Source organism: Chelonoidis abingdonii, chromosome 11, assembly GCF_003597395.2.
Source record: "Chelonoidis abingdonii isolate Lonesome George chromosome 11, CheloAbing_2.0, whole genome shotgun sequence".
In the NCBI taxonomy this organism is placed as follows: Eukaryota; Metazoa; Chordata; order Testudines; family Testudinidae; genus Chelonoidis; species Chelonoidis abingdonii.
Window position 1 is genome coordinate 43,314,241 of NC_133779.1, and position 19,445 is coordinate 43,333,685.

Here is a 19,445-nt window from a genome sequence, read left to right on the forward strand (position 1 = left end):
CAGTAGTATTCCCAGCTCCAGCTGACCCAGGAAATTCAGCACCCAAATGCACTTCTTGTGGCAGCAACATTCAAGGTCACACTTTTAAAAACAAATTCAGTGCATAGATTTCAAACCCTTCCTAAAGTTTATCCCCAAACATTCACAGAGCATGACATGAAAGAATTGGCTGAATTCTCCGTGAGCCATGGCTTTCCACATTCAGGAGACTGACCATTTCCTTCCTCACCCTCTGGGCAAAGGCCCTTCTCCCAGGCCCATACTTGTGCTATTGTAACCCATACACCACCTGGGTGTGGTGTTCTGTCCCATTTGAGAGAGAGTGCTCTACAGCCTTAGCTAATAAAAGTTTGGCTCAATGGGCTGTACAAAAGAGGCTCATTTCCTCTGCAGATGCACTCCAGTCAAATGTTTAGTGGTGTTTTAATCAGATTTATCTGAAAACCATTTCCTAGGTTTATAAAATCTTAATTTAAGGAAATGTCCCTCCCAGCAGTGAGAGAATCAAGCCCACCCTCCAGCCTGCTTTGGAACCAGCATGGGCTAGAGTGTACTTGAGGGTCTAAGATCTTCCTCAAATGTGCCCTGCTGTGTAAATACAGATTCCGAGTTCTCTTTAGAAGCCAATTTCAGGCCCAATAATTTGGTGCCTTAGCAATAATAAATAATAATAAATAATCATTTAGATTGTGCTTGTATTGTCAGGATTCCAAAGTAGTTTACAAACAAACCAGTATCCAAACTCTAGGGATCATTTCACCTCCCTAATGAAATGCAGTCAGCTGTGGGGTGGGGCAGAAAGTTGTAGGCAGTTAGAGTTAACAGCTAACACTACCCAACTGTGTAAGATATTCATACTGTTACTATAGAACACTTACAGCATTTTACATCTTCAAAACGTGTAAACATTAAGTTAAGGAAGTGAAGAAGTTGTATCAATTAAGAATTGCAGGGGGAATTTAGATGAGAAAAATGTAACTACCCAAGTGGTACTTGGCGAGGCCCATCAGGCATATAAAATATACCATATTACTTTGAAGCCCTACATCATGGGATACTTTGCAAGTATGGGAGCTGAAATGTATTAGCTCAGCTTCACAGGAGATAATTTACTGTATGGATTTTTCAGCAAATTTCCATATTCAGCTGTTTCTAAGTATTTCATTTTCTTTTTAAGGGTATCAAAAGGAATTTGTGAGTTGGAGGAACACAAAACAGCCCCTTCAATGATGGGGGGCGGGAGAGGCGCAAACAGGAGGGCAGTAGGAATTGTATAGTAACAAAATGCTTTCATAATTGTTGGTGGGCTGGGAACTTGTACCCAAACCTCAGCCTGGCACAAATTTAAAACCCTCCTGAAAATAGATGTAGAGACAAAGATCATGAAGCTAGCAGCAGAGTGAAGTGCATGGATTAAATTCAGGGATCCATCTGGCATTGTCCTGATTTCCATCTCTCTCTTTTGAAACCTCAGGGACTGGTGGATATGTGAGGTCACAGGTGACTTGGAGATGATTTCAATGCAGCTCTGAGGGATTCTTCCTTGGCTTGTTCACCACGTGTATTTGATCTCACTTATTGAGCCTTTTTCGCTTTCCGTTTCCGTGTGCCTTCATTCAGCTCCTCCTTAGATTTCGCAGGAGGGGAAGTATCATGGGAATCCTCATGGTGGTCATGGTGACTGTTGTGCCCACTAGAGACAGAGCCAAAGAGTACTGGGCAGATGAAGCCTTCTATTGGAGCAAACGGTGAGGTATGCGAGTGAGTTCCAGCCATAAACACCTGTTATGCAACATCAGAGATGGGCAGTTACAGATCACATACCTCACCTGTTAAATACTAGTTGGCATAGCCACTGACTCCGTGGGTGGTCTGGGGCTGGAGCACCCATGGGGGAAAAATTGGTGGGTGGTCTGCACCCACCGGTAGCTCCCTGCCTTGCCCCCCAGCTCACCTCCGCCTACTCCCGAGCGCACCTTCCCTGCTTCTCCCCCTAGCTCTCAGCGCTTGCTGCCGAAAAACAGCTGTTTCGTGGCAGCAAGCACTTGGGGGAGGGGGAGGAATGCGGCGCGCTCAGGGAATAGGTGGGGCCGGGGCAGGGATTTGGGGAAGGGGTCCAATGGGGCAGGGAGCAGGCAAAGTTGGGGCAGGGACTTTGGGGAAGGGGTTGGAATGGGGTGGGCAGGACGGGAGGAAGGGGAAGGGGTGGGGCGGGAGGTGAGGGTGGGGGAGGGCGAGCACCTACCAATGCTGGGAAAAGTTGGCGTCTATGCTAGTTGTCAAGGAATATTCCTGCCCCAGCTCCCTGAACTTTTTGTAGAGAGAGTGAATATTGCGAAGTGATTTGGGTCTTCAGTGCTGGGACCCCAATCTCCCATATCTCTGGAAGACTGGGAGAATTCAACACCCAGTTTCTTTACAGGCTAACTACAGTGTGAACACCCAGGGCTATCAATAACAGCATAGGAGGGTCACCTAGAGCTTGGGCAAGAGCTTGTCCTAGGGCTTCTCTTGAACACAAGCCGATGGAGTCCCTCTGCTTTACTCATTGCTAATTGTCCTTGCCAAAAATGCCATTTTCAACATTTCAGGCCAACTACTTTTTAAACTTCATAAAAGAAAAATTCTTACTGCCAACACCCACTAGTCAGAACTGCAGCACCCTACATGGAAATATTTGTACATTAGGTAAGGGGACATTGGATAGAATCTGACTAAACAAAAATGTAAAGCAGCATCCCAAAAGGGAGAGTTTTACATTAAACTGATTAACTCTTCCAATCTGACATATTACCCTGTGGCAATATGCACACACACACCCCGGCTCGACACCTGTATGGGGATATGCCTCCCCCAACCTGCTGTCTCCATAACTCTGGCAATCCTGTCCCTGCCAACCTCACTCCATACCCCTATGGTGATACCACCACCCAACCTGTCTTTGTACCCCTGTGGTGATGCATCACCCCCAGCCTGACTCTGTACTCCAGTGGTGATATGGCCCCCCAACTTAGTTATGTACTCCTGAGGCAATGCACACTCCTTCTTTCCTTTTGGTTTTGTAGACTCTTTAGCTGCAAACCTGTTGTAAACTCACCTTGCAAACAATCATAAACATGGTGAAGAAGAAGATGAGGTTCGCTTTAGAGATGGGGAGCCAGTGAGTCTGCTGCAGGGTGAAGAGGATTGCGCCATACAGACTGGCTTTTGTTGGGCTAGGAAAGAAATTAACTCTCATTTCATACAGCACATCAAGTAGAATTGCACAAAATAGGAGGCATTGTTCTTGGATATGTTCTTGGTCTGAGAGAACTTATTCTAGATACTTACAAGGTCATATGAATAATTTCATTTGTTTCTGGCTTCCAGACTCCACGCAGCAGCTGCTCAAAATTAGACACCAAGGTAATGCCAGAACCTAGGAAACAGTTAAAGTGAAGTGGTGAAATCGCCAAACCAGAAGATCCCTGCAAAAGCATAACTCTTCCCAATCATATGGGAACCAGGCTAATCCTAAAAGGAATAAAAGGGTCATAAAACCCATTCCTGATCAAAACAAAAGTAATCCTAAAACCAACCTTGGAGCCAAAGCTAAACACTTGTACAGCTCTTTAAAGTGTTGTCATGTAGGGGAAGGGTATCTGGTTCCCATCTCAATCAGTAGGGCTGACACAGACTAAACAACCTGTTAGCAAAAACCCTAAGGAAAATGGATTTAAACCTTTTGGCATAGACAGAAACACCCTGAAAAATATATAGGTGATTCATAGCTAGTGGTTACATGAATGGGACTGTAGCGAGGGGGCCCCCCTCCCCCACGCTCCTGAAGGGAATAGGCCAGAGAAGCTGCGGCCCCGGGCAGAGCCTGACCTCCCCTGGGGCCAGTACCCAGAGAAGCCGGCGGAGCCCTCTGACGCTCGGCCTGTGGAGGAGTGGACCGGACCGCCCGAACCCCAGTACCCGGAGGACTGGACTGGACCTCATGCCGCCGAACCTGCTGAGGAGCCCATGGTCTGGGACCCCCCGGACGATGCTGGCTAAGGGCAGGTACCCAGTGAGGGGGAGGTTGGAAGTGGCCTGGGGGCAGCTGACTCTCGTCCGGCTGCAGACTCGCCCGATCCAATGTCAGTGTGTTGTTGACCGCTGCTAGGGCCCCGGACTGGAACGCAGTGGAGTGGGAGGGCCTGCGTTCCCCCTGCCACCCCTTTAAGGGTGGCAGACTCCCCCTCCCTTTTGCCTGAGGAGACCATCTACAGTGGTGGTCTCTCGCTCAAGCCCTGCTGCAGGACCTGAGCCTAACTGTGTGTGTTGCCCCGCCCTGCCCAAGGGCCTGGGCTTATATAGACTCCTGGCTTCGTGCCCAGCCCAGCTGACAGGGCTGAGGCCTTCTACTAACTGTTGCCAGTTCCTTCAGCACCCCCCCAGCAAGGGGCGGGCCCCAGGCCGACAGAGTGCAGTGAGCCGGTGCGGCTCCCCTCCACCCCCCGTGTAGGAGGGTTGAGCCCCAGTCACGCCGCACTACAGGGACAGAGAACTAGGAGATCTTGAATCTTATCTCCAGATCTACTACTGACTCCCAGTGTGGCCTCAGGCAATTCTCTGTGCCTCAGTTTCCCCACCAATAAAATGGGAATGATGACCCAATTCATAACTGTGCTACAAGGATTAAAGAATCTCTTTGTTAAGCATCATTTTAGGAACCCATTAGCTTCATCCCTAGCTAACCAGGTCACTACTGAGAGACGTGGTGCAAGTGCCTCTGCTGCACTTCCAGACTTTCCTCTCCCTCTCTTCAGGGGCTGAGTGTACCACTCATAAGTTACAGTATCTCAGGATTTACCTTTGATCCATCCAGTAACCACCATAATGAACCACCCATGGTGGTAATGGTGGTGAGCGTGGTGGATCCCAACAGCAATTTTACGAACTCTAACCACCTCCTTCATTGCCACAAAGATGAGCTTCACAGGCAAGAAGCTGACACACTTGTAGAAGAGGTTCATGGGGCAGAAGAAAATCAAGTACCTGGAACAAAACCACAAAGAGTTCAAGCAGTGACCCATCTGTCCCAATTGGACTGTGTAGGAGATGGTGAGAGAATAGTGTCTGTGCTGTCATTCTGAGTTACTGAGTCATGGAGAAGGCAGTGCTGGGTGCTGCTTGCACAGAATATAAAATCCCCTTTGGTATTAGAAAACTAAACTTTTCAGTGTCTGTTAAATTCTGCAGACACTTGATCATCATGATCAACACAAAAAGGTACACAATTTCACTGAAGTGCTTGCACTCACTCCATGTTTATACCCCAAACAGAGCCTCTTTTCAGAGCCAGTACAGTATGTGCTGGTTTTGTAGGCTGTGCTACAGTTTAACTGAGGCCTCTATGAACAGAAATAACCAAATGTAGGTTAACTTTAGCTCATCTCATCAAAATGTTAGGTCATCAGATTAACTAGAAACTACATCCAGAAATTCAAAAGACTATTCCATACTCCTCCCTATCTAATCCCCTCCTTTTCCTAATTCACCCCAAATTGGGCACCATGAGGCCCCCCCCCGTCCCCCCGAGCAGTACCAAAGTGTGAAAGACTCACCATACTGCCGTGGCCAGGAGCACACTAGAGTTATTGCTGAAATAATCAATAGGAGCTTCCCCAAGTAACATATCAGCAAGAATATAACTTCCAAAGCAATGAAGCATAGCACAAAGCCATGAGGCAACAGGGCTCTGATGGGACATCTCAACAGCTCCTGTGAAGATTCCAATTGAGAAAATATAATCTACACACACATCACAACCCCAAGGCTTTGTCTTGCCAGAAGACTTGACCTGCATGCTCTCCATCACAAAAAGGGCAGAGAACAGTATTCATATAAAGAAACTAATTTTATTGACAAGATTCCCCTAGTAGGTATACAATCATGAAGCAATTGGACTATCCCAAACATAACTGATCAGCTAGGCAGAGAATAACTAAACCAGTGTATGTGAAATAAAATTACAAAGTGGAAGGGCTAAGTGCTCTTCCCTCTAACTTCTGATAATCCTCAATAGCGGCAGCAGAGATTCCATCTGTAACCCAACAAATTTCAGTGCATAGATCTAGGTAGTTTTCTAAGAATTTGAGTTGCACAAAAATGCTAGACAGAGTTGCATTGACAACAGAAGTAAATTCTCACACAACAGTCTGTGATATAAGCATGTGTCACAGGAAGTGAGCCAAGTTTTATTACAGTTTGTGGAGGATGGAAACTATTCTGAGCATCAGAGGGGTAGCCGTGTTAGTCTGGATCTGTAAAAGCAACAGAGAATCCTGTGGCACCTTATAGACTAACAGAGGTTTTGGAGCATGAGCTTTCGTGGGTGAACACCCACTTCGTCAGATGTGACGAAGTGGGTATTCACCCACGAAAGCTCATGCTCCAAAACGTCTGTTAGTCTATAAGGTGCCACAGGATTCTCTGCTGCTTATTCTGAGCAGTGTGATGAGGCCTCAAGGCTCCATGTAGAACAATGGTTGGGAGTAAAGCCGTAGTGGGCTAGGGAGCCCCTGCCCCTCAAAGGGAAGAACATGTCCCACTGGAGGAACAGTTTAAAAGACCACTGGTCCCTCAGGAAAAACGTGGGGGGATGGAGTTGAATGAGGACACAAGGCTGATGTTGAGTTATGTCAGGAGTAGCAACAATTTTTGTGAAGGCTGCCCTTACTAGCAGGGACTTGGATTCCTGCTGCTGCCCCCACTCCCCTGGGGGAGTGGAAGACCCTAAATCAGATTGATTGAACAGGCCACTAAGACACCGAGAAGAGTCTGCTAAGCCAATGATCATGCCCCAAACTGAAGGAGTTCCAGACTGGTAGGCAGTAACTAGAGGAAAACAATTTGGGGTTAGCTCAGTAACTAGGCCTGATGCTTTGATAAACCCCTAGGATCCTGGATGGAGACCTAGTGGAGTGGATGGACTTGGGTCCCTCCTCTTGCTCCTCTGTGGTGTCAGAACCTCTGGGGGAGCAATTGGATGATGTAGGGGTGATTGAGGCTGCAGCTGGGGCCCCTGCTGGGACAGCTAGACTGGCAGAAACCATAAGTCGTTTAACCTGATCATTAAGCTAGTTAGTCATTGGACTTTCCTACTACAAGCAGTCATCTTTTTTACACTAAATCCAACTGCAGAGGGTCTTCCTCTAGGATTCTATGGGATTTTACAGTATTGGTCCTGTTTGAGATACTGCAAATAGAGTGCGCAGAGCGCCGTGCCAAGCCAGCCTGCCTGGACTTCTTTTGCCCCCATATTTGCCATCACCATGGAACCAGAGGCTTGACTTACCCTGAAAGATAAGTCACTAACCTGGTTCTGAGGCCTACTTAAAGATGCACTTTATCTAGCTAATAGAAGAAAAACCTCGTTTATAGTTTGACATGAGACTACGGTGACCGGAACACCTGGTCGAAAAGGGACCCTGGTGGCTCTAGTCAGAACCGCTGACCGAGCGTTAAAAGTCCGGTTGGTGGTGCTGCAGCGCTAAGGCAGGCTAGTCCCTACCTGTCCTGGCTCTGCGCTGCGCCCCAGAAGCAGCCAACACGTCTGGCTCATAGGAGGGGGAGGCCAGGAGGCTCTGTATGCTGCCCCTGCCCCGAGCACCAGCTCTGCACTCCCATTGGCCAGGAACCGCAGCCAATGGGAGCTGTGAGGGTGTTGCCTGCGGGCGAGAGCAACAGGCTGCCGCACCTCCGTCTAGGAGCCAGACCTGCTGCTGGCCACTTCTGGGGTGCAGCGCAGTCTGCAGTGCCAGGACAGGCAGGAAGCCTGCCTTAGCCACCCTGCTTCACCACTGTCTGAGAGCCGCCAGAGGTAAACCCATGCTCCAGCCCTGAGCCCCCCCCCAAACCAGAGCCCCCTCCTGCACTCCAAATGCCGCATCCCTGGCCCCACCCCAGAGCCCCTTCCCACACCCTGAACCTCTCATTTCTGGCCCCAGCCCAGAGCTTGCACCCCCCACTTAGAGCCCTCACCCCCTCCTTCACCCCAACCCCCTGCCTCAGCCCAGTGAAAGTAAGGGTGGCAGGAGAGCAAGCCACCAAGAGAGGCGGAATGTAGTGAGCGAGGGGCAGGGCCTCAGGGAAGGGGCAGGGCTAGGGTGTTCAGTTTTTTGGGATTAGAAAATTGGCAACCCTACATGAGACACCTGGTGAGACAGGGGATCTTATTGTCTACATGACTTAAACTCTGGTGAAAGTGCCAGACTGACAGACGTCCTAAGCAACAGTGAAAGCTGCCCTGATAGCGTACCTCACCTCAGACTTGGGGCCATACTGCCTGTAGAGACATGGGGAGTTCAGTCTCTGACTCATTTGCTCATTGGCCTCTCTGCGACTGCCAAAAAGGGGAATAGTTCAGCCTCTATGAATATTGAGCATTGCCAAATAGACTTTGGAAGAAAGGTGCCCCTTATGAACATGGTTTCTATGCTTTAGACACCTGTTCTCTGGGCACTGGACTCAGACCCACCAACTCATTTAATTCAGGGATCACTGAACAGCCAAGAGACAGTAAACAATTTTTGGTCACAACCAACTCTCATGGAGTCACAGGGTCTGCTCTAGGCCCCAGTCGCAGAGTCTGCTTGGGGCGGGGGCAGCACGCAGAGCCCCCTGGCCTCTCCCTCCTATGAGCCGGACGTGTTGGCTGCTTCTGGGGCATAGCATGGAGCCAGGACAGGTAGGGACTAGTCTGCCTTAGGTCTGCAGCACCACCATCCGGACATTTAAGGCTCGGTCAGCAGTGCTGACTGGAGCCACCAGGATCCCTTTTCGACAGGGTGTTCCAGTCACCATAGTCTCATGTCAGACTGTGGTAACCAGTCTCCTGGGAGTGAGCCTTTAGTGTCTAGGCACCTGTAATTCCATAGGGGCAGGCCTAGGGTCTCCAAGACTGGGCCTTCAGCACCAGCAATTGCTGTCTTTCTCCGTGGCTCCCTGAGTAAATCCAGTCAAGCCAGAGTCCTGTGAGAGGCTTATACTGAGCCCCTTCAGGGTGCATTTATCTCAGGGAGTATTTACAGCAACACAGGCAGCCTTTAAAAAAAAACAAGGTAGCCATTTATTAATCACCTGGCTACACAATCTGATGGTCCTTATGTTAGCACAGAGACACAGAAGTTACACTGTAGTCCAGGGGTCGGCAATCTTTCAGAAGTGGTGTGCCAAGTCTTCATTTATTCACAGTAATTTAAGGTTTTGTGTGACAGTAATACATTTTACATTTACAGGGGCCAGCAGATGGAACCGCGGACCGACTGAGTGGCTCAGCCCGCTGCTGGTCTGGGGTTCTGGGCGCCGGCCCCACTCAGCCCACTGCCAGCCCAAGTTCTGTCCATCCAGGTCGGCAGTGGGTTGAGTGGGGTCGGTGGCTGGGACCCCAGGCCAGCAGCAGGCTCAGCAGCTCAGCCCGCTGCCAGCCAGGGTCCCAGCCGCCGGCCCTGCTCAGCCCGCTGCCAGCCTGGGGTTCTGTCCATCCAGGCCAGCAATGGGCTGAGCAGGGCCAGCGGCCGGGATCCCAGGCTGGCAGCAGCATGCCACAGTAAATCAGCTTGTGTGCCGACCCCTGCGTAGTCTATCCTATCCAAACCAGTACTATGATGAGTCAGCCAAGCTGTAATGGACTTCAGCTGTAGCTCTCCCCAGGTCTGGGCTCCTCAGGCCATCCAAAAAGCAGCCCTTCTTCCAGTCACCTGGCACCTTGTTCTCCAGCTCAGTTCACAAGTCCAACTTCCAGCTGTTGGGGTTTCCTGCTGTTTCATTGGGGCATCTTTTTGTCTTGCTGGACTCTCTGATTTGAGTGAGTTTAAGCCAGTTCTTCAATGACTCCATTTATTCCACCCAAACAGGGAGGTGAGACACACACCTCCTTGCTCCTGAAACAGTGCAGGAGACATGTTAACTCCAGCAATGCAACATTTGGGGGAAACTGAGGCATGCCTAGGATTCACTAAAAAGTTACAGAAAATTCCCACTTCCAGTCCACTCTAGGCTGGTGTGAAGACCTGACAAACAGGTGAAGAGCTCTGTGTCTTGCTACAGATTCCTCCACAGAACATGTAGGGCAGAATGGCTCAATCTGTAGTCTATTTAGTGTTAATACTTAAGTACTAAGTATAAGTATCAAGAACACTAACAAAAACCCATCTAGAACTTTATTAGCTTATTTCTAAAGCAGCCTCCAGCTAAGGTGGCTGGGCAAACACACACAGTAAAACCATTCTGATCAAGAGCTCTTAGAACATATACAGGACAAAACAGAGGCCATCTAGTACAAGAAAAAGGGGGGACACAGGGTCAACAAGCTCAGATTAAATCATCTATTAAAATAAAAAATGATTAACATGTTGCTTAGGGGATTGCAAGGAATAGTCATGTTCATGTCCTAGGACTCGTCACTGCAGAAGCCCAATCACTTGCTAGCCTTAACTGTGACAATCAGACAACACATGATTTTCAAGGAGGGGGTCTTAAATTTGGACAGACCTGATTTTAAGCAGGACAAGACCTCTGGTATCTATTTTCCTTGCTCCAGGCTAGGAGAAGAGATAGCAGCCTTGTTAAGATTTATATTTATTTATTATAAAATATTTTTCCAGATGTGTTGCAGGTATTACAAAGAAGCATATTAAATTCATTTTCATCTGTTTATATTATATTAATGTGCTCTCTGTGCTTTAGAGACTATTTGATTTGCAGGTCCCTTTCACAAGGTGTTACAATTCAACTAGACAAAATTCCAGTGAAGGTGAAGAGACTGGAATAAGAAACGCAAACAAGTCTATGGGTTTCTGCAACCTGTGAGAGATCTGAGGGGTCAGGATTGTGTAGATGAGCCCATAGAGAGCTTTTGTTCTCCCTGAATTAATCACTGTCCTATTGCTCAGGACACTAACACTAAACTCTCAATAAGGGAAACTTCCCATTTCTTCTTTGCCCATATTTATTTCATAACTATACAGCCATTAGGGCCAGAAGCTGGTTCTGTTTTGATAGTTCTACTCTATATATCTTGAACCCTCGTAAGATTTTCAGTGTGATAGGGACAGTGGAATTCTCTTCAGTTCTTTTTATGTGAAATATAAAGCGCTAAGTACATTCACAAGATGGAAATACCATATAAATAACCATTAGGGCTGTCAAATGATTAAAAAATCAATCACGATTAATCACGCAATTAAAAATAATTGTGTGACTAATCGCACTGTTAAACAATAGAATACCATTTATTTAAATTTTTTTGGATATTTTCTACATTCACAAATATACTGATTTCAGTTACAACCCAGAATACCAAGTGTACGGTGTTCACTTTATATTTTTGATTACAAATATTTGTGCTGTAAAAAGCAAGAGTATTTTTCAGTTTACCTCATACAAGTACTGTAATGCAATCTCTTTATCATGAAAGTTGAACTTACAAATGTAGAATTATGTTCAAAAAATAACTGCGCTCAGAAACAAAACAAAGTCTACTCAGTCCTACTTCTCGTTCATCCAGTCACTCACACAAACAAGTTTGTTTACATTTGCAGGAGATAATACCCACTTCTTGTTTACAATGTCACCTGAAAGTGCAAACAGGTTCTCATGGCACTGTTATAGCCGACACTGCAAGATATTTGTGCACCAGATTCGCTGAAGATTCATATGTCCCTTCATCTTCAACCACCATTCCAGAGGACATGCATCCATACTGATGACAGGTTCTGCTCGATAATGATCCAAATCAGTGTAGACTGATGCATTTACGGTTTCATCTTCTGAGTCAGATGCCACCAACAAAAGGTTGATTTTCTTTTTTGATGGTTTGGGTTCTGTAGTTTCCGCATCGGAGTGTTGCTCTTTTAAGACTTCTGAAAGCAAGCGCCACACCTCATCCCTCTCAGATTTTGGAAGGGACTTCAGATTCTTAAACCTTGGGTTGAGTGCTGTAGCTATCATTAGAAATCTCACATTGGTACCTTATTTGCATGTTGTCAAATCTGCAGATAAAGTGTTCTTAAAATGAACCACATGTGCTGGATCATCCAAGACTGCTATAATATGAAATTCATGGCAGAATGCAGGTAGAACAGAGCAGGAGACACTCTTTTCCTCCAAGGAGTTCAGTCAGAATGTAATTTAACACTTTAACGAGTGTCATTACCATTAAAGCATGTCCTCTGAAATGGTAGCCAAAGCATGAAGGAACATATGAATGTTTAGCATATCTGGCATGTAAATACCTTGCAGTGCCGACTACAAAACTGCCATATGAACACCTGTTCTCACTTTCAGGTGACATTGTAAATAAGAAGCTAGCAGCATTATCTCCAGTAAATGTAATTGTTTGTCTTAGCGATTGGCTGAAGAAGTAGGACTGAGTGGACTTGTAGGCTCTAATGTTTTTTACATTGTTTTGTTTTTGAGTGCAGTTATGTAAGGAAAAAAATCTACATTTGTAAGTTGCACTTTCACAATAAAGAGATTTCATTGTGGTACTTGTATGAGGTGAATTGAACCACACACTTTGATCGTTTTTACAGTGCAAATATTTTTAGTAAAAACAAACTGAGCACTGTACACTTTGTATTCTGTGTTGTAATTTATATCAATATGGTTGAAAATGTAGAAGAACATCCAAAAATAGTTAAAGTTCAATTTTTGTTCTATTGTTTAACAGTGTGATTAAAACTGCGATTTAATCTTGATTAATTGAGTTAATTGTATACCTTAACTGTGATTAATCAACAGCCTTAATAACAATTCAATATTAATTGCTTTTGTCCACGTCTTACAAATAAACCCTGAACCTGCAGAGTTTATGCAGGGCATCAATTATTGAAATGACTAAATAGATAAATAACCTATGAGTATTGGGGACAAACATATTAAACTGCAAAAGTATCCAGTAGTTTCATATGTAACCAGACATCCTCATTTTTTTCTAAGCATTTTTATAAGACAGTCTCCCTCCTCCCCCATTAATGCAGAAGTAGAAAGCTCACTAAACGAGTCTGTATCTGAGGGCAAAATTGCAGAATTCTGTTTTCTCCAAATAATCCTTTTGGCTACTAAAATAGTTACTGCAATCCATTTCTTAATGATAACTGGTAATACCAACTCATCTAGCACTCCTAAAATACACAGGCTTGGAGAAGGAATGATAGCAACACTCTTTTTGAGAGAGCACTCTATGGTGTTTCATAATGCATGCATTTTTTAACAGGGATAGAGATGTGTAAAAGATTGGTATATAGCTGTTTGCGTCTCCTTGACAACAGTTGATTGCAACAATCTAACCTTAAATAAATGTTCTGGAGGCCAGTAGTACCTGCTTATTATCTTGTTCTGGAAGAATCACAAGGATAAAGAACTCAAAGTATCTTTCACATTTAGCCAGGATATTCTCCCAGGTTTCTGTTGTGAGAATAAGGCTAAGTTGGTGGTTGTCTCTTTTTTCCTCCTTACCACCCCCCACCCCCAGTGTTCTTTGAAACTGAGAGGGCAATGCAAAGCATTAAGCCACCTATAAATAATTCCTACATAGTGACTTTTGTTTCCATATTAACATGCTCTTCTAGAGGTGAAAGAGATGAAACAGACCAATTGTCCCCTATCCTTGCATGAATCCTTGAGCATAGCTGCTGAAAGAAGGAACTGTCAGACAGCAGTAGTTTGTTACATTGACCTCCTTCAATTACATGTATATCATCCTGAATAATATTTAATTTAATTATTTTTCTATCCAAATTTTCTTACACATGGAATTGGACTTAAAGCAGCAGTTATCCCATAGCTGTGTGAGAAGAGAATTAGTAAGATGATGTTGTAATCATCTTAATGCATTGCATGATGCCCCATGTAGATGCAAAGATTGGATTTTTCTTTAAGGGTGTGGATAGCCTCTTAAGGTATATAAAAGTGAGGGAACCAAAGGGCATAGCTGAGATTATTTTCCTATTTCAATCCCTTCAATTCTCTTTGTCACTGATTTAATTGAAACTCTACCAATTGCATTAAATTACTATAAATATGATCACAACTTGTGGGCCTCAGCAAACATTGATATGATCTGATTTAATTGAAGTCTATGAACTGGCCAAGAGTTAACCCCTGGTGCAGCTGTTACTCTATAGATGCCAGAAGGAATGATGATCTGAATTTTGTTTTGGAAAGTGATAGCTTGCCACTGTCTAAAAATATGCATTGGCCTCAGCCTAGGGGGCCTCTAGAACCCCTGCACCACCTGTTCCCCTCATTCATCACAAAATAATCAATTAACACACAAACAGTGATCCTGAAGCTCTAAGGGGTTATGATTCTTTGCTTCTTGTGTGCTAGCTTTCAGCTGCCCCATAGAGTAGAAAATGGGGCCAGTCTATTAAGCATAGCTGCTGTTTTGCTGCTAATCAACTCCTTACTCCCAAGAACAATCTGCTGCTTTTTGTGTATCAGAACTTCCCTCTTCCCCAAAGTCTACCATCACAGACATGTTTCTGCAGGGAAACTTTTTAAAAACAAATTCTGCAAGATGCTGTATAACCCTGAACTCATACCAGCATCCTATATATGGTGTTTCAAGTTGTCAACTACAAATTGCCAAGTGCTCAGTAAGAAGTAGACTGTCAGGGCCCAACTACAATTAACTTTACTTGCTTAAAGAAACAGGTCTTGGATTTTTTTTATTTTACCCTTTGGTGAACCTCAGAAATGATAGGCACAAATGCATGCCAAAAAAAATGTTCCAGGCAGTAAAGATTCTGAATGCAATGAGAAATTTTAAAATATTCTGTCAGAACACATCCTTCATCAGATCTGCCCCCTCCCTGCTCTGTCCAAGTTGGAATTCTTTGAGGTGAAAGCAGCTATTACATCTGGCAAATAATTACCCAGTGGGGCCCCCCCATCTGCAGGGGACAGAACTCAGTTCAATAAGTACACTGGCAGGCCACAGAAGGAAACAATGGTAAAATTCTGTTCTAAGTTAACATTATACACCATTACCAACAAAGCCCTACTTCAATAATAATGACTAGAGCCTCCCTTAGTCAAATTATGCCTAGCCCACACTACTCAGCTATAAAGAGAACTCTCTCAAATATGTTTGGGACAGCTGAAAAATCCAGTAAAAATAAAATAACTATGATAGCTTTTTAGGCAGTTTCTTTAGGAGTTAATATCAGCCTTGAAGTTTACATACAACACGGCTGATCTCATCTGCCATATAACACCATGTAATCTCACCCAAAAAACAAATAGTATATTACTATCCACTCCCTGATCTCAACTATAGAAGTTGTAGACTGAATGACACTAGGAATGTAGCAAGAGGCTACATGCACTGCTCTGTAACCCAAGAATGTTTTTACCTGGCTTGCATACTTAATGTTTTTATTTATTTTTTTAGTCACTTCTTAAGTATTCATCTCAGGGCTTCCTGTTGGAAATGGCCTGTAAGTGATCAAACAAGGAAAACCACGAAGCTCTATTTACAGAGACTAACAAAAAATGTTGTAAATCCACTAGTACAGAAATCTACTTTATACCGAATAAAAGCAGAATCTGAGCATGCCAAAACCACACTGACATGGATTATTCTTCCTTATTTATTAGGCAATTATTCTGACAAATTCAGAGGTGAATTTTTTTTTGAGGGACATCTTCATATATTGCTGATGTCCAACTAGTCACCTTGTCCAAACAGCTGACTAATTCTGGATGGGGATGAAATATCCATTCAAACAGAACAATTCCTGAACCCCAGATACGCTGCGTCAAAGGCACTGCATGGAGAACTTTAAGAATATTTGTGAAGTTGACATCTCCCTTCAGTTTAGGGTGTTCCAGGAACCTTCTTGGTTCTGGTAAATTTCCAAGTCATACTGCCCAGGTTTGCTACCCTCTAGAACTGGATACTAACCAAATTACATTCAAGACGACACAGATCACTCTTATCTGAAAAGCATGCTCTAATAACAGAAGTCATTTATAATCAAGCCTTTGGTGGCAGAATTCTTGTACAAGCTAATTTAATTCCAATCCATTTACAGGAGCTCTGACCTCTCTCTTTGGCACAGATAAGGATGGTGACAAGGCATATACATGGAATCCATGGAAAAACCAGAAGGGCTGCATTCTGTGATATCTGCTTGGTACTCCCATGACCTCAGTGAGTAGCACAGGTGTAAGCAACAGCAGAATTCAGAACGTGAAGTCTAAAAGTGACAGATTTAATGTCCATGCTTTTGTTGTTGGTCTAAATGCTTGTTGGAGGAATGATTTGCTAGGTGGATGTAGTGTGAATATTTTCACACTGACAAATATCAAAATGCCTTTAGATGGGCATAGCCGACTGGCAGAGAGAGACCTCTCATTTATGGTTTCTTTGAGCAATGATGTCAGCCATGGCTAGTCCATGCAGGCAGGGGCCACCAGAGCTGCGCACACACTGATCTGCCACTGCACATTAATTCTGATCTGCAATCCTAGTTACAGGAACTCACAAATCTCTGCTAATGCATCTCATTCCTGAGCTGCTATCCCAGTTCTGGTCTCTTATTGAGCAGAAGCTGACAAATTTTGTGGCAGCACTGGTGGACATTAGGATGCAGCTTCAGCATGAACCCAGGTCTCTTATAGTAAAAGGAGAGCATACTAATTCGCTCCCCTCCCCTCCCAGCACTAGCCCTGTCCATTTAAGTAGACCTGTTGCTAAGTGGTTCAAAGGATTCATGTACTATTCCTTCTGATTAGACTCATCTTACCAGGAAGTGACTGAGAATTCTGATTTTAATTTTATAACCAACTAAAATTAGTTTCCAAGAGCAGATCTCTCTACTAGCTGTCACGCTGAGCTCAAAACCCATCAAATCAGGAACCATTTTTTTAATGAGCTGCTGGAGAAAAGTGATGCTATTAATGGCAATCTTCCTTGCATCAGCCACTTTAATAACCAATCCTTGAGCTTCCCCAAAGACCTAGTACTTAACAGACTCTTCTGTTAAGGATTTGAGAGAGATTTTTATTAAGACCTTAAAAACTACCTGTTGCACTAAGTGTGATTGATTTTGGTTTTTTTGGTTGGTTTTGTTTTGTTTGTTTGGAGAACAGACAGTCACACTCTGGCAAGGCTGAGACTGCACCCAAAAATATGTTTCAGGGTCACCATCATGGTAAAGCAGCTCAAAGAAAAAGAAATTGGCAGATGAGATGTGAGGAGAGGCATAGTTGCACCCACTGCAGTCTTCATACAATCATAAAAGATTAGGGTTGGAAGAGACCTCAGGAGGTCATCTAGTCCAACCCCCTGTTCAAAGCAGGGCCAAGATGTACAAGGAATCCATCTAGTAGCTCAGCAGAGGATACCTGCATCTGTTTGGAAAAACTGCTGCTCATAATAGGGATGGTCTAAGACAAGTTTACTACTGTGCTGAGGCAGAAGGAGGGCTGCACTTGATGACTTATTGAGGTACCTTTTGGCTCTGTTTGTATGATTTTTATGAAACTCTTCTTTCAGATTTACTTTCACTCAAAAGCAGAGCTGTTGATTAATCACACTGTTAAATAATAGAATACCAATTGACCTCCTAGGGTCTCCTGAACTTTCTCTGCCAGTTTGTTTCTGAGCTTAGTGGGCATCTCTGCCTAGTTTGTGTATTTCAGTGGGAGTGAGGTATGGGCAAGCGAGACATTTCTGTGCAGGTATCTAGAGAGCAGTTCCTCTGGTTGTGATTTTCTATCCCCTTCCCCCCGCCAGCCGAGGGCAGTGTATTGTCCCTGGCTACCCCTCCCCCGACCCGCTGCGTGACGGGCTATTTTCTGAGTCGGTGATCACTTACCAGACCTGCTTGTCCCCGACCTTATATAGACAGGCCTGTGCTGCACACCCCCTGCGGGGGAGGGGATCCCAAAGGGCATGGGAAAGGAAGGAAGAGGCGAGGGGGCAGTCGGCGGTGGAGGGCTAGGAGAGGGCTGCTGGAGCGGATGAAGGGACCCCATTGGCCAGCGTGAGGGTGTGGGGCAGCCTGAGCGGGATTTGGGGATGGGTGACCCCCCCATAACCCCGAGGCAGCCTGAGGGAGGAGGAACCCCCCATTCCCCCACTTTCTGCGCTGCCGGGACACCGGGCCCCCAAGCACCTGTCCTGCCCTAGCGGGGCCCCCTGGCTAAGGTGGGGGTCAGGCTCAGGGCAGAGGCAGCCGTGCCCCCAGAGACACCGCTCCCGCACTGACCTGGCTCGTACTTGAGGTAGAGGATGGAGACGATGAAGTAGCCCAGGTCGAACAGCGGGAAGACAGGCACCCGGGCGAAGGCGGCCGCCAGCTCCCCGAGCTGCAGGGCCCCCGCTAGCTCCATAGCCGCAGCCTCCCCCCGACCCGGGCAGAGAGCAGGGCTGAAAAGCCGGCAGCGCTGAGCCCACGGGCCTGGAGCGCCCGCCCGCTGCCGGGCTCTGGCTGGCGTCGGAGCCGCCCACCCCAGTCGGGCCGCCCCCGGGCCCGCCTCCTCCGCTGCGCTCTCCGGGCGCCGCGCTCTGGGCTGCGGGGCCAGATCATCCCGTCCCCGGCCACAGAACCCGCCGCCCAGCTCCTCCCGTCCCCGGCCACAGACCCTGCCGCCCAGCTCCTCCCGTCCCCGGCCACAGACCCTGCCACCCAGCTCCTCCCGTCCCGGGCACAGACCTGGTGCACAGAACCCACCCAGCTCCTCTCATCCCCGGGCACAGACCCTGCCACCCAGCCCTCCGACCCGCAAGACGCGTGCACGAACCGCCACCACCCACTCCTCGTCCATGACCACAGACCTGCCCAGTCCTCCGTCCCGCGCACAGACCCTGCACCAGCTCCATCCCGGCAAGACCGCGCATCCGCACAAACCACCACTGCCCCCATACCCTCGGAAGACCCTGGGCACAACGCAGCTCCTCCTCCCGGGCACAGACCTGCAACACCAGCTCCTCTCGCCCGCACAACCCTGCACCAGCTCTCGCGCCCGGCACTGACCTGTGCGCAGAACCACCCAGCTCCTCTCATCACCCGTGCAAGACGTACCACACAGCTCTCCCGCCATGGGCACAGACCCTGTCGCAGAACCCACCCAAGCTCCTCTCATCCCGGGCACAGACCCTCCACAGTCTCCATCCCGCTGCACAACCTGGCACAAACGCCACCACGCCCTCTCATACACCGAGGCAACAGAACACGCCGCTACTCCTCCAGTCCGGGCACAAGACCCTTGGAAGCAAGAACTCCGCACCTCAGCTCGACTCGTCCAGGGCACAGAACACTGCCACAGCTCTCCTGTCCGGCACAGACCTGTTGCAGAACCAACCATTCTCCGACTGTACCATGCTGCATACGCCCCCGTCCTGGGCACAGACCTGTGCCAGAACCTGCCCAAGTTCTTTTCATCCCGGGCACAAGACC

The 19,445-nt window shown here is 46.7% G+C and overlaps 1 protein-coding gene across 1 annotated transcript; it reads right to left on the reverse strand.

The window, feature by feature from the left end:
- Positions 1-1,185: 1,185 nt before the first annotated feature.
- Positions 1,186-18,450, reverse strand: TMEM38A (transmembrane protein 38A). Its single transcript, XM_032792267.2, has 6 exons — positions 18,255-18,450; positions 5,595-5,751; positions 4,841-5,025; positions 3,331-3,418; positions 3,098-3,215; positions 1,186-1,782 (listed from the first exon to the last, which is right to left on the reverse strand). Exons 1-6 carry the CDS (start codon positions 18,376-18,378, stop codon positions 1,576-1,578), a joined length of 879 nt encoding a protein of 292 aa, XP_032648158.1. The 5' UTR covers positions 18,379-18,450; the 3' UTR covers positions 1,186-1,575.
- Positions 18,451-19,445: the final 995 nt, after the last annotated feature.

What these genes read in the sequence shown, in the direction of transcription:
- TMEM38A (XM_032792267.2), bottom strand. Translation starts at nt 18,378, where the DNA reads ATGGAGCTAGCGGGGGCCCTGCAGCTCGGGGAGCTGGCGGCCGCCTTC. An exon ending in CTACCTCAAGTACGAGCCAG is followed by an intron (nt 5,752 to 18,254) that starts GTCAGTGCGGGA and finishes GAATCTTCACAG; the next exon opens with GAGCTGTTGAGATGTCCCAT. An exon ending in GGTTACTGGATGGATCAAAG is followed by an intron (nt 3,419 to 4,840) that starts GTAAATCCTGAG and finishes ACTGTTTCCTAG; the next exon opens with GTTCTGGCATTACCTTGGTG.